This window comes from Dipodomys spectabilis, unplaced genomic scaffold (assembly GCF_019054845.1).
Source record: "Dipodomys spectabilis isolate Male_0828 unplaced genomic scaffold, ASM1905484v1 ptg000081l, whole genome shotgun sequence".
NCBI lineage: Eukaryota > Metazoa > Chordata > Mammalia > Rodentia > Heteromyidae > Dipodomys > Dipodomys spectabilis.
In genome coordinates this window covers 6,648,553-6,664,414 of record NW_024870758.1, presented here as the reverse complement: position 1 = coordinate 6,664,414, position 15,862 = coordinate 6,648,553, and the positions used below count along the sequence as shown (strand labels likewise).

The window sequence follows — 15,862 nt, the reverse complement described above, 5'->3', positions numbered from 1 at the left end:
TGTCCTTTGTTTTGTTTTGTCTGTCATAAGAGACAGACAATTAAGGGAATGAGTAAATGACTAATGCAATTATAATTTACAAGTGAAATTTAGTGTATGTCTACATCCTTTATAAACCTTTCAAATTGTGATTGTTATGCTTGATTAAAATAAGAAAGCATTTTATTTTAAATTTTGTGTATTTTTAATACCTTGATTATATGTATTTTTTATATTTCCAGTTCAGATAAGACCTTTTTGAAAATGACTTGTCTATTTTATTATTGGTTCTTTATTAAATACAAAAGATGTGATACGTTAAAAGTGTGTATGTGTGTGCTTTTTTTCTATAAACTCGACTTTTATCAGTATCATAGAAAAAGTTTGTTGATTCCTTTATTAACTTTTTAATTTAAAAGGCTATCTCTTTTATTAAAGGGCTTAAGGAAAGATCATAATCATTGATTTGTGGATTTTTTTGCAATAAAAATCCCACTCATCCAAAAACTTTGTTATATAATTTTCAAATAGATGTAATTCAATCCAATAATACACTATATGACAAAAACTGATAAAGGTGTGTATAGCCTTAATATAATATGTGATTTTATTTTTCTTTTTGATATTAGTCCTATAGCTTGAAGCAAAGGCCTTGGCACTCTCCCTGCTTTTGTGCTGCAGGCTAATGATCTACTATTTTAAGTCAAAGTGCCTGCACTACCTTTTTGATGACTAATTTGAGATAAGAGTCTCACAGATTTTCTTTCCCAGGCTGACTTTAAACTGCAATCCTCAGATCTCAGCTTCCTAAGTTGTTAGTATTACAGGTGTCAGCCACTGATACCTGTGTGACACTTTTGATGACTTTATACTGCTGCTTGTGATTAATATGAGAAACAATATAGTTAATTAAATTGGATCACACATACTTCCTGTATTTTTTTCTCTTCCATAATTAATGCAATACCTTTAAATATACAAACAATTTTGTTAGAGAGCTTTTTGTTGTATCAACTTAGTTGTTCTGAATTCATAGAGAAAGAAAATACATTCAGCAGGGGAAGAGAGGCTGTACTACTTGAGATTGAATTAGGGCTTATTTGCTTGCTTGCTATCACTGTGCTGTATCTCAAATTTTGGTACACTAATTAATTTTGTGATAGGTCTTTCTTTCTTTCTTTTTTTCTTCCTTCCTTTCTTCCTTCTTTTCCCTCCCTCCCTCCCTCCCTTCCTTCCTTCCTTGTTTCTCTTTCTTTTTCTTACTTTGGCCTGATCTGTAATCTTCCTAATTATGTGTTTCCATGTCACTATGCACATCACTTACAAACATCCTGCTTTTCAAGGGACAGAGATAACAAATACGTGACACTACCCTGAGATATTGTGGGAGATAGTTCGTTTGCCAGAGTTGGTAACAAACTTGATCTCCAAACTTGATCTCCTAGTTAGCAAGGATTTTAGACTTGAGCCACTATACCCAATAGGAAAGTAATTTGCAACTTTTCTGTAACAATTGCTTTGACCATTATAGGTGGAGCAGGGAATGGAACATTCAATGCATCATGTTACTCATATTGATAAATAAAGAAGCCAAAACATAATTCCAAACATGTGTTCAAATAGTACATTAATCATTCAGCAAAAACTAATGAAGCACGGACCACTTGCTTTAATTGTTAAATAATTTCTCAGCAAATCATTGGACATAGTACAGTTCTATGTTTTTTCAAGCACAATATTTATTTTTGGTTTGTAAAGATTTAGAACAGATCTATAGGGTGAAATGAATAATTATCCACAATTTACCTTGATTGTATTTTGCTATTCTAATTGTTAAAACTTGGTCCATAAGATTGCAAATTTAGCATAAACTCAAATAATACCTTTATTCCACCACTTTGATATTGACATATACCCTAATTGTTCATTATGTGTTCTAATTGGGTAAGTTCTTTAACATTCTACTGAGAATATTCTGAATATATTATACTTTCAAAATATATACTATGTATAACTAAAGTGGATTTCACATGAATAAATGTCTATATTTGTGGTTGTTTAATACAGTCTGGGTCATAGTTCCTGACTCTTCTGTTAAAAAAATTGTCTATGATAGTCTATTTGATGATGACCTGTCCCAAAGAGTAGAGTGTATGAATTTCAATCATATTTACAAACTTAATATATTTTACAAAACATGAAATACAAATGCAAACATATTTACAAAACATGAAAAATGAAACAAATACATAGCTTATTATTTTTGTTTTTTGTTTTTTTGTTGGTCGTGGGGCTTGAACTCTGGGCTTGGGTGCTATCCCTCAGTTCTTCAGCTCAAGGCGAGTACTCTACTGCTTGAGCCACAGTGCCACTTCCTTCATGGCTTTTTATTATACATTATTTTAGCTTATGTTATCACTTGCAAAAGCTTAAGATATAATAGAAAATGAGGAAACAATTTCAGAGGAAATTAATTATTAGGCTAAAAAAGAATCATTATTATTATTACCTTTCCTATTGCAAATATCAGTTATACAGTCATTTATGCTTCAACATGAATATAGGTGTCTCACAATGAAGGCTATATCTTAAATCCATTATGGGAACTATAGATTTGTGGAATAATTGTCAGAACAGTGATTTAAGTAATGAATGTATTCTTTATATGCTAGGAAGATTAAGACATCATGTAAAAGATTATTACAGCTGCAATTAATAAACCAGTAAGCATAATAAAATGCATATTAATGTTGTTTTAGATATATGACATAAGATTTTTGTTTATAACTTATTAAATGTTGTTCAATTGAGCATGTTTATCTATAATAAGAATTAGGGAATTTCAAGTTTTAGTTTGTTTTTTTTTTTTGGTTTTGACAGTACTGTGATGTATACAATGTGTAACTTGTGTGGTCTTCAAAGAAAACATTAATTGTAATTGTAATAAAAATAAGTTTTAGGAATCTCAGATTTCTTTCATTGTTGACTTTTCAGGTCTGGCTGTGGATCATTTTAGTGAACGCATTTATTGGGCTGACTTTGAGCTTTCCGTTATTGGCAGTGTTCTGTATGATGGTTCTGACTCAGTTGTCTCTGTCAGCAGTAAACAAGGTGAGTGAAATGCTTTGGGTTTTGATTATAATTTTGTTGAGAGTTTTAAACCATAACATGTAAATATGGGATCATTTGTACTCTGGATTTCCTTTTATTCCACTTTCAACTCATATATTAATTAAATGTTAATCCTACTGGAATAATGAAGAGACAAGGAAGAATAATTTACTGATTTGGATACAAGTCATTTCTATGCAGTGGTAAATAATTTAGTTCAGTTGTTTCTATGGTTATTTCTTTCTGAGTAGGGTAAGCTAAATAGCTAAGATTAGCACCTGAAAACAGTTTTTACATTTAAATTTTCGTTGAAAACAGGAAAGAAATTACTATATGCAATCAAGATCACACACAGAAAGAGTTATTGGTGTAAAATACACATCGTGCAAGTGAAAATCAAACTATAAAAGAATGCAGTGTGCCTCTTCCACCAGTGTCCACAGAAGCAGCTTTGAACTTTAGTTGGCTCCATTTTTATTTTTGCTTCTCTGTTTGGTTCCCATCTTCCACTCTCATTTTCTGCCTCTGTTCCTTGGCTCAGCCTCCCCAGACTGCCTTTAGATTGTTTTGAATGAATCTATTTTTCCCCTTTTCTTTTCCTTCCCTCTTGAACCCACTTTCCTCATTGAATACACATTGTTCAGAATAGATTCATGAAGATTGAATACTGGCATATTATGGGTACCTAAAATAGGCTTGTTGATGACTTTTGTCTTATAAAAAGTAAGGAGATAGTATCATTTTCATTGTACTTTTGCCTAAATTCTTTTTGTATATATTTTTATTATAAAAATACTGTACAGAAGGGTTACAGTTACATGAGTAAGGTAGTGAGTACACTGTGTTCTTTTTAAGTCTGATTTTATAATGTGATTTTTATAGATAAATATAGAAGTATAAGTTAACCAATTAATTAATATAGCAAAGTAGTACCTTTTCTATATTATTTTTATTTTATTGTTTTGATTAAGTAGTTGTGTCTCAAGGGGTTACAATTCTATAAATCAGATTATGGGTAAAATGCTTCTTGACAATATCACCCCTTCCTTGCTTCTTCCTCATTTTTCTCCTCCAGTTTATGCCCAGAAGTTACATAGTTCAGTTTTCACATGTGTATATTGAATGTAATGGCTACCTTTATTCACCCTTTCTCCTTCCTTACCTATGCCCCCTACTTTTCTCCCTCAAAAATGAAATAAATAAAATACATGTTTTCATTTTCTAGTATTCATTTTGATATCATAGTCGTTCAGAGGAAGTATGCCTTTAAATTCTTCCTCAAGATGTACTGTCCTTTATACACAGTTCGAGTGTAAATGTATTGAGCTTTGGATATGTTATCATGCCTAACTGGAATTTGGATCTAGTTTCCATACATAAGAAAAATATGTGTAGCTTTTCTCTCTGAGCCTGGCTTAATTCACCTAAAACAATTTGATCTAGGTACATCCATTTCCATGCAAATGACATAATACTATAATGTTTAATGGATGAGTAAAATTCCACTGGATATGTGTACCACACATTTTGGATCCACTCATCTGTTGTAGGACATCTGGGCTGCTTCCACAACTCACCTATTGTGAATAGCTCAGAATGAACATGGATGTGCAGTTGTCTTTACTGTATCCTGACTTGTAATGCTCTGGATAAATGCTTAATAATGGTATGATTGAATCATTAGATATTGCCATGTTTAATTTTTGAGATATCTCCAAACCACCAATCAGAGTGGTTGCACTAGTTCACATTCCCAGCAACAGTGCAATAACATTAATTTTGCCCCTACAGTCCTGCCAGCATTTATTTTATTTTTTAATTTTATTTTTCAAATTCTCAATGTTGGCCAATCTAACTGTGAATCTCAATGTGGTTTTGATTTTGCATTTCCTTTATGATCAGGAGTGCTGAGCATTTCCTCTTAATAGGCTATTTGTACTTCTTCTGAGAAGTCTCCATTGATTAATTTGTTTGTGTTGTTAACTTGCCAGGGGTGAGTTTTTAGCTCCTTATAGGTAATGGATCTTAGATTTTTATGTGTATAGCTGGTAAACATCTGCTAGTCTGTTGATTGTCTTTCTAGTTTAGTAACTACGTCCTTTGTTGTGCAGAAACTCTTTAATTTTATATATTTGTATAGTTTGATGATATTTCTAAAACTCCAAAATCTGAAGCTTTAAAACTAATAGTAAGCCAGGCGCCGGTGGCTCACGCCTATAATCCTAGCTATTCAGGAGACTGAGATCTGAGGATCGAGGTTCAAAGCCAGCCCTGGCAAGAAAGTCCATGAGACTCTTATCTCCAATAAACCACTAGAAAACCAGAAGTGGTGCTGTGGCTCAAGCGGTAGAGTGCTCGCCTTGAGCTGAAGAGCACGGCGACAGCACCCAAGCCCAGAGTTCAAGCCCCACTACTGAAAAAAATCCTAATAGTAATAATATTTTACATACACTCTTGCATAAAATTAGTTTTAATTTTTAGTTCTGAATATTTATGAACCTAAAAAAATATAGTTTTGCTGGATCAATCTTAGGTTGTTTTCTTTTATCATTATTTATAATTATGTAGAGATATGTTTCCACATTCCTAAAACTTATTACCATGAAGAATTAGCCAAATTTAGCTTAAATGTATATGTTACTACACAAGAAAATTTGAAGAAAACTCTAGATACACATAAACATAATTTTGTGATTTAAAATCTATAGATCATTCATAGAAAATAAATATACTTTTCTAGCTAAAATTTCAGTATAAACATTTGAGTTAATAATTCTTTCAATAAAAAGATAATAGTAATTTGTAGTTAATGTTCAAATATATCACTACTATTTTTAGCCAAAATGATAATCTTGTGGTGATTTTGCAAGTTTATTTTAACTTTTAATCCTATTTCTAATTTCCTTTTTATGTTTGTTTCTGTTTTGAGATAGGGTCTTGCTATCTTGTCCATCCTGGCCTGGAACTTATTATGTTACGCATGGTATGAAATTCATAACTTTTCTGTATTAACGTTCCAAGTGCTGGGACTAGAGACGTACATTTGTAGCATGACAATTTTTTACTTATTTTATTTTTGAAAAAAAAGCCCATGATTGCTCGATAAATAAGTCATCTGGGGAATCTAACACAATTATTAATTTGATTTAGACTATTATTTAAAAGTTTCATGAACTGCCAGTGCCTGTAGTATGGGAGAGGTAAACAGTGTGCAGATACTTGTCCTTTAACGATGTAGCAAAGAAGATTACTCTGCATTTAATGACCCTCAGAAAATGCTTGGGAATGTTGAAGATGGTGAAAGTGATAAGAGAAATATTTTCTTTTTTATGTTCTGAGTGACATGTCTAGTGTCTCACATATCTCTACTGCCAAGATATTAATTCTGACAACTTCACAGCCTGTATTAAAAATATGCTAAATCTTAAACATGATTTTTATGAGATGATTTTTCTACACAAACTTGAATGACATAAGTATTTTTCTAAATCTGCGTATATAAATCACAATACTAATAATCTCAGTCTTCTTTAAATTCTAGGTTTATTACATCCACATAGGATTGATATCTTTGAAGATTATATATATGGAGCAGGACCTAAAAATGGTGTATTTCAAGTACAAAAATATGGACATGGCTCAGTCAAGTACCTGGCTTTAGATATTGATAAAACAAAGGGAGTCCTCATATCTCATCGGTATAAACAACTAGACTGTAAGTAGTGTGTTTTATAAAGTTTTCTGTATGGCTGGATTATTTTCCTATACCTCAAAAAATAACGGATTTTAAAATGTCTTAACTATTTCAGTGTCTGTTAGTGTAGTACAATTAACTGTGATATTATCAACAGATTTTAAAAATTTAAGTTAGAGATAATACAAAAGTTTCAATGACTTCAATAAATGAGATTTTTCAGCAATTGACTGTGTTTTCCAAGAGTTGACATTGACTTGATTTCATTATTAGAATATTCATCATTGTGTTTTCAATATTATTAATAAAATCATGAAAATAAAGAAATTGACTTGGTAATTATTTTGTAACTTATACCAGTAACCAAGTAACTATTTCAGCCTTTAAAATGTTCAAGGAGAAATCTTAATATTTTGATTTTCTCTGAATGATAACTTATGATTTGTCATCATATTTTCTTTCTCCAATAAAGCAGTAGGAAAATAAATATGAGGTAATTATTTTGAAAATATGTATCAAACACATTGAAGAACAAACTAAAGATGCAAACTAAATATGAAATTCTAATGAAATGTTAGGCTCAAGCCTGTAATCCTAGTTACTCAAGAGGCTGAGATCTGAGGATCATAGTTCAAAGCTAGCCTGGACAGGAAAGTCCCTGAGACACATCTCCAACTAACCACGAGAAACCTGGAAGTGGCACTGTGGCTCAAGTGGTAGAGTGCTTAACTTCAGCTGAAGAGCTGAGGGACAGAACCCATGTCCAGAGTTCAAGTGCCATGACCGTCAGGAAAAAACAACAACAACAACAACAACAAAAACAGCTAATGAAGTGTTAGTTCAAGATATTGGATAAAATTATAAGTATTCTTTAGAGGAAAAAAAAACATACTTATCATAAAAGACCACAAGTTAATTTTGGAACAGATTAAATAAAAATGTAGTTTTATATATCCTCCCCAAATTTTTATTTTTTCTTTATGAATAATCTATAATATGGCTCCAAGTAAATATAAAGGCATTCCCTCTTATCTTCTAAATCTGCCCGATTCATATATAAAATGATATATTACCAGATTCACAATTAGCAAAGAAATTGTGTAATTAATCTGTGTTTTAAATATATTAGGCATCTGAGCAGTGGTTCTTAAGAAAGGGCTATTTTCACAGGTATTAACTCAGCCATGAAGGTGACATTTCTGCTCATTGTTTTGAAATAATCCCTAGGGAAAGCTCTGAATCCACTTTAAAGTGAATGATGCTGACTTGGTAGAAATGTGTACAAAAGTATGTGTTATCCCCATTGAACACAGGGACAAAAACTCCTAATTCTATGATGTAAACCAACATGTGCTATGAAAGACTTATTTTTGTCTATTTTCAACTGACAAATGCACATGCATTTCAAGACTGTGGGTATATTATCTATTTGTTAGAGTAGTCTTCTCAAGATTAAAATGTAGAATAGGTCCTAGAACGCTAGTTTCACTTTTAAACCCAGCTGTAAATGACTTCTCAGGTTCTAAGACCATTTTTAAACCAGAAATGAATTAGTCACGAACAAGTGGGATAAAAATATAGATTTGAATAACTTCCCATCTTGGAGGAGTATAATGAGAGAAAATGTTTTAGTTGTAAGTGTTTTGGTGGTGATTTGTATTACTGAATAAAAGAAAATGCTGACATTGGAATAAGATACTCTCAGTTAACAATGTTATTTCTTGTTAACATTTTAAACTTGTAATTTTGCATACTTGAATTTTACATTGTTGCAACCTATTGTGAATATTATTGCACTCTTTTCTTTTTGTTTCTTTTCTTCTCTTACATATTGCATTTCTCCTCCCCACCCCTGTTCTTTTATTAGTACCTAATCCTTGCTTGGATTTAACATGTGAATTCCTCTGCTTGCTGAATCCTTCTGGAGCCACCTGTGTATGCCCAGAAGGAAAATATTTGATTAATGGAACCTGTGATGATGACATCCTGTTAGGTAGGTATTCTCTATTATTCTGTAAAAACAAGCAAAAAAACCAGCAGTTATCAACAGTTATAAGTTTCATAACTATTGGAATGGAGCAGATTTACCTTCTTCATCATCACTCACTTCCTTAGTACTCATGGAGCCGGAAGGTTTTCTGTAAACTTCTTTCACCTCACTTTTTAGAAATCTATTCTGCCTTTGTTGTTCACAAAGTCAGATTGAGAACTTTGAAGTTTTGCTCAGAATTTTGAAAGACATTTTTACGTATCATATTCTGTGATGGCTTTACGCCCAGAACTCGAAATTCAGTAATTTGTTTTTAATTCATCCTGTATGTTAAACATTAAGTTGGAAACCAATGATTAGCTGAGAAATGAAGTCTCAGATTTTGAGGTAAAATTTTACTTACAATTATTTTACCAATAATAAGAGTAAGAACAATAAATAAATATCTTGTAGACTAATGAGCAAGGGATAACATTAATTTAGAAAACAAATGATAAGATTAGTTCATGTAATTTCAACTTTAAAAGCTTGATTTCAGGATGAATAATAAAAAAAACTAGGATATCATTTCAGAAACTACATGCTAAATAGCAAATATAAAATAAAATATAAAAATATGCCAGATAGGGAAAAACTGTTTCTTCAATGCACAGTTTGGCAATAAATTCTCACATAATAAAGACATTATATAGGGAAAAGTGTCTTGAAGGGAAAATTCATGCTTGCTAATTTTTTTTTTTTGATCAGTCTTGGGGCCTGAACTCTAGGCCTGGGCACTGTCCCTCAGCTTTTCAAGGCAGGTACTCTACCATTTGAGCTACAGCACCACTTCTAGCTTTTTCTGTTTATGTGGTCCTGAACAATCAAACCCAGGGCCTCATGCATGCAAGGCAAGCACTCTACCACTGATCTATCTTCCCAGCCCAATGCTTGCTAAATTTTATGACAAAGACATAAACATTATGCTCTATCATTTGTGTATCACAGCAAACATTTTCTCATCAGATACAAACATTGGACCTCTTCATAATAATGTTTTTACTCATTATATTTTCCTCTGTTGGAATTAACTCTCACCTGGACATCATTACCCATATTCAGCTTCTTCTGACTATATAGTTTTCTCCTGTTCTCTATTGAGGGTCCTATAAAGGTTGAAGACACTTGCTTTTATATGGCATTCTATGTTTAAAACCATCATAAGTCTATCCTTGAATATAAAATCTTTAAGCACAGTACATGAAAAGCTCAAGAAGTTAAAAAGATGAAATAATCGCAGAAACACCATTAATGGATATTTTTGTGGGGGGTTATGCTAGCTATGACAGAACCTTCTGAAAACAAGTAACAGGATTTGAGTGGTTGTATAATTATGGGATTAGTTTGAATTCACTACATGATATGACTTTCAGATAACATCTTCAAAGACATCGCATTCACACAGAGGAGGGAGGCAGGGAAGGGAGTCATCTGAGGGATATACAAACAATATGTAAAGTAAATAATGAATCTTTCATTTCAGTTAATATGTAGTATGGGACGAGTGCATTGTAGGTAGCAAGTTTAAAAAATTCTTAAGAGAGGTCCTCATGTCAGTAAGGTTTATTGTTTTGGGTGAGCATAGTAGTGTCAATTATTGACAAGATGATGTCACTGGAAGTTGATGATCATCTTCTCTCTACCAAGTCACTTCCCAGCCAGAGAGACTTCAATTTCATTGTGCTGGGAGCATAAATGAATAAAGTGAGCACTCTGATTAACTCATGGAGACATTTCATGTAGTAATGTATTTTGTACTTCAACACTTTTTGTTTTAAGAATTACATTTTCAAAAAAAAAAAAAAAGTCCCATGAGACTCTCATCTCCAAATAACCACCAGAAAACCAGAAGTGGTGCAGTGGCTCAAGAGGTAGAGTGCTTGCCTTGAGCTGAAGAGCTGATGGACAGCACCTGGCCCACAGTTCAAGCCCCACACCAACAAAATAAAATTAAAAAAAATAAATAAATAAAATAAAAATAAATCATTCCCAAATAGCAAGATAAATAAGTGGATTTTTGAATTGTAGGTTTGTGTAGATAAATTATGGTTAATTTGGGGCTGGGAAGGTGGCTCATTGGTAGAGCGCTTGCCTTGCATGCATGAGGCCCTGGGTTCGATTCCTCAGCACCACATAAGCAAAAAGAAAAAAGCCGGAAGGAGCGCTGTGGCTCAAGTGGTAGAGCTCTAGCCTTGAGCTGAAGAGCTGAGGGACAGCGCCCAGGCCCAGAGTTCAGGCCCCACAACTGTACCCCACCCCCCAAAATTTAACCCCTCTGTACAGTATTTTCACAATAAAAAAAATAATAATTTTCCCAACACTAACATTTACTAGAGTCAAGTTTTGCTGGTTTATATAATTACTTGATTTTCTCTGGCTGCTACTGTTAAATGGTGAGCATACTGAATATTTTTAATGCTCATGTAAGAAAATTGACATTCAAATATAATGCATTCCTGGTAAAGAGTTCACTTCCTCTTTTGTATAGTTGATTGTAATTTATGGGATTTGACTTTTAGGGGTAACTTATTTACAAAAGCAGACTTCTTTCCTCATTATAGAAGTATTACTATAAGTTGTTTATAAAAGTGTAACTCAATTCCATTTCATCAGGCAGCATCCTATTTTTAAATTTCTGGTGCCTAATGAGGTGAGCTGTGGAAATGACACATAAGGATTTTGAATATTGAGGTGGCTTACATATAAGAACTTCAGGTGAAAATGAATCTATTCACAGTAATGCAAACTATGATCATAGTGCTTTAAGCAGTTGTCTTTGTTAATACCACTAGCAACTATTAGGATATATTTTGCTGAGTTAGTAATATTTTGGTAAATTTTAAATTGAATGAGACATTTTCACTCTACATATTTCTTTAGAATCTCACCCTACATCAAATTTTTGCTAAAGACTCCTATATTTTGCTGAGTTAGTAATATTTTGGTAAATTTTAAATTGAATGAGACATTTTCACTCTACATATTTCTTTAGAATCTCACCCTACATCAAATTTTTGCTAAAGACTCCTATATTTTGCTGAGTTAGTAATATTTTGGTAAATTTTAAATTGAGTGAAGACATTTTCACTCTACATATTTCTTTAGAATCTCACCCTACATCAAATTTTTGCTAAAGACTCCTATATTTTGCTGAGTTAGTAATATTTTGGTAAATTTTAAATTGAGTGAAGACATTTTCACTCTACATATTTCTTTAGAATCTCACCCTACATCAAATTTTTGCTAAAGACTCCTATTATCTATTTGTAAAAGCATCACCAATTAAACATGATCTTAGCTAAATTTCTTTCATTATCATTATGCTCCCACACTGCTATCTTGGTCAATAAATAAAGAATAACACTGTTTTTTTACTTATTCTCTTAATATATCACTGATGTGATTTTTACAACAAAATTCTCTCCTGGTAATTAAACATTTAATTAAGTTACTGTATTCTAAAACAACATTTTCTTAAGGATAACTTAATAAAGTTTTTTTAAGATTCACAGCTTCCAGTGTGTTCGTTCTCAAGTTTCTGAGGCCCTTAAAAGTCTTCACATTATATTGGGAAGTAAACCCAAAATCTAGCTATCTTTTCTGACTCTATCTGTTTATTTCTCCAGAGATACTTTTTAAATTCTTTCCTTTACACTCAATCCCAGGTTATCTCCCAATGACTTTCATTCACTTTCCCTTATGCTGGCCTTTTTACTTTTTTTTTTCCTTTTTCCCCCTGCCAATCCTGAGGCTTGAACTCAGGATCTGGGCACTGTCCCTGAGCCTGTTTGTGCTCTAATGCTCACTAGTTGAGCCACAACACTACTTCTGGCTTTTTCTGGGTAACTATTGGAGACAAGAATCTCATGGAATTTCGTGCCCGAGTTGGTTTGGAACCCTGACCCTCAGATCCGCCTGAGTAGCTAGGATTATAGGCATGAGCCACTGGTACCAGGCTCACATATAGTTGTTTTTTGTTTGTTTGCTTGTTTTTGTTTTTTGTTTTCTGTTTTTCATTGTTGTTGTTGTGTTGGTCGGCCTTAGAGCTTGAACTCTGGGCCCATGTGCTTGTACTCTACCACTTGAGCCACGGGGCCACTTCCGGTTGGTTTTCTGGTAGATTATTGGAGATGAGAGTTTCAGAGACTTTGCCTGGGCTGGCTTTGAACCATGATCCTCATATCTCAGCCTCCTGAGTAGAGGATTACAGGCGTGAGCCACCTGTGCCTGGTTCACATATACTTCTTACTTAAGCTTTATCCTCATTACATTTTGGGCACATAGGAAAGACTTCCAGAAGGTAGTGTTCTTTGGTGTCTGCACCAAATCGGCAGTCAAATGCCTACTGAAATTTAGGAATTCCCCTAACAAATCCAAATACTATCATTTCATTTTTCACTTTTCTAGACATGGTAGATAGCTGGAATATCTAAAAACCAAACTTTCTGTATATTGTATATTTGATTTCTATGTGTCCATGTAGGTGCTTACCAATTAAAAGACTTTGGTACTTTACTTTTTTTTTTTCATTTTTTAAAATATAATTTAATAGTCTCAAGGAATTTTATGTTGTTTTTTGTTTTTTGTTTTTTTCCCGTCTTTTCACAGTGTTTTATTCTGCAATCCAGATTGGTCTCAAATAAATATTCCTCTTACCTTAGCTTTCCAAGTTCTATGATGACATGTGTGCACCATGACTCCCTGGTCACTTAAGGCAATCTTGCAATAAAGTAACTGAGGTTCAGAAAAATGCAAAATTAGAATGGAAACATGGCTCTTATTAGACCACTCTTATTGTCCACCTAACCAAGAATTTACTAAGCCTGTTTAAGATGGCTTTGTGTCCATTACACTGGTATAATTAATTTTTTCCCTGTACTGAGCAATATATTCTGATTAAACAACATGAACTGTGTTGTTTCAGTTAATTGCACTATATAACAGATAAAAATTAAGTGGAAGGAAGTTTTTACAATAGGATGCTTTTATTCCCAGACATTTTGGATCCATTTAACATTGAAAGTGGAAAATTTAAAACAGTATTTCTAATGAAGCAAATCTATGTCAATATGCATAGCAAAACAAACTAGAAAATGACTCCAAATTAATTATTATCATAAATAAAACCCTATTGCTAAAGACAATTTGGCTGCCCCAGAAAGTGGAAATTACTTTTCCTTAGCCAAAAAATTATTAAGTGGATAGACTGTGACAAATGTGAAAGATGTAAATGATTTTGACACTGCTCTATGTACATCTGAACACCAAATCTGGAATACTTATGCCTTGGAATATTTTCAAATGGTTAATAAGGGGTAACATCAAAGAATTTTTTAATTTAGCATTCTTCTATAGGAAAAGCTAATTTTACTATAGAGAATTATATGGTGTTAATTTCATACAGAAGTTTTACATGTGTCTTTCTTATTTCAATTTTATTTAACCTGTCAAAAATATTCATTCACACAAAGATAATTCTTACATTTGAAGTATCTTACTGTTAGAAAGTTTAATTTAGTTTAATTGCATATTATTTAACAAATGTAAAAGGTTGTTAACTTTTTAACTCAGGTCAAATATGCACTTAATATTTTTATTCATATTTGAACCATGAAAATTTATTCCTTCCTTTGCAGCCAATGTGTATTTGTTTTTAATCTATTCTTAGATATGTTTTGTTATGAAAAAATCTAGTATTTAAGTATTTGTATCTAATTGAATTACCTTTATTTTAAAAACCCTGAATGATGTGCTAATCTATTTTTTTTCATATAATCAGATGATTCTTGCAAACTGACTTGTGAAAATGGAGGGAGATGCATTTTAAATGAGAAGGGTGATTTAAGGTGTCACTGTTGGCCTAGTTATTCAGGAGAAAGATGTGAAGTTAACCACTGTAGTAACTACTGTCAAAATGGAGGAACGTGCGTACCATCAGTTCTGGGTAAATATCTGAGCAGTTTTGCAAATTTAGATCACTTGTATTTTTATATGTGAAATAGTAAATGCTTTGTATTACAATTATTACAAATATAATATACTATAAATACAATATCAGACATCTTGCTAATGTTAAAATATTAAGTGAACACAGTAGCATTTGTTCTAAATTCAAGATAGCAAAATCAACACACAAATTTAACAATAACTATGGCCATTAATATATACTGAGTATACTCTCTAATATATTTAGTACTTATAAATATTTACACCCAACCTCATAAAGAATAATAGCATATATCTCCTAAATAGTATATATCTACTTCAAAATCTGTAGTATTTTTTCAGTTTCTCTGAAAAAAATTAAATCACTTATTTCAGGAAAATAGGTACCTTTTAAATGTAAGTAAAGTATTTCAGAACAGTAAGTACAAAGTTTAGCATCTAAAATGCTTTTAAAATATATGATTAGGACATGTTAGTACTGTTAATAATCTATGTAATAAACATGTTTGCAAAAGTGTTCTTTATGGACTATAAGCATGCAATATTTGTATTTTTCTAATGACTTCTGTTAAAATTAAAATATGTTATATGAGCAAAAAATACCAGTACACAATAAAGAAATAATTTGTGAATTCCCAAATTCAGTGCAGAGGGGCATTATGCAACTATTAAATTTTAATCTATGTCCATTTACCTTTACTATCACGAATTCAAATTTAGTTAGTCAAATGGAAAATTAAATGTATACAGTCCCTACATCCCCTACATGGTTACATTTTTATCTTCCAGAGTGTTCTCACTGTCTTCCTTGCTTATGGTATTCTTTGAAATACTTAGCATAAAGCCAAATAAAGAATAATTTTCAAAGAAGTTTAGTGACATATTTATGACTTACAACTCATTGATGATAAAGGTATTTCAAGTACTTAATAGTACTTTTAGATATATTTAAACCAATAAACCACCCAAAATGATAAAATATGACTGTGTTCAATCTCCAATGGATTTAATTTGTTTGCCCTGTTTCGGATCCTGGATTGAATACGTGATCATCACAAATGTAATATTACCTTCAAATCATTCATGTAGATCTTTCCCTATTA

General features: G+C 32.2%; 1 protein-coding gene across 1 annotated transcript in view; it reads left to right on the top strand.

Annotated features, from left to right (window-relative positions):
- Lrp1b (LDL receptor related protein 1B) overlaps window positions 1–15,862 on the top strand; it is a 1,466,647-nt gene that overhangs the window by 1,370,252 nt on the left and 80,533 nt on the right. Inside the window, 4 exon segments of the mRNA XM_042683428.1 lie at window positions 2,974–3,090; window positions 6,632–6,805; window positions 8,652–8,777; window positions 14,593–14,757. Of these exon segments, the coding sequence (XP_042539362.1) occupies window positions 2,974–3,090; window positions 6,632–6,805; window positions 8,652–8,777; window positions 14,593–14,757 (582 nt within the window).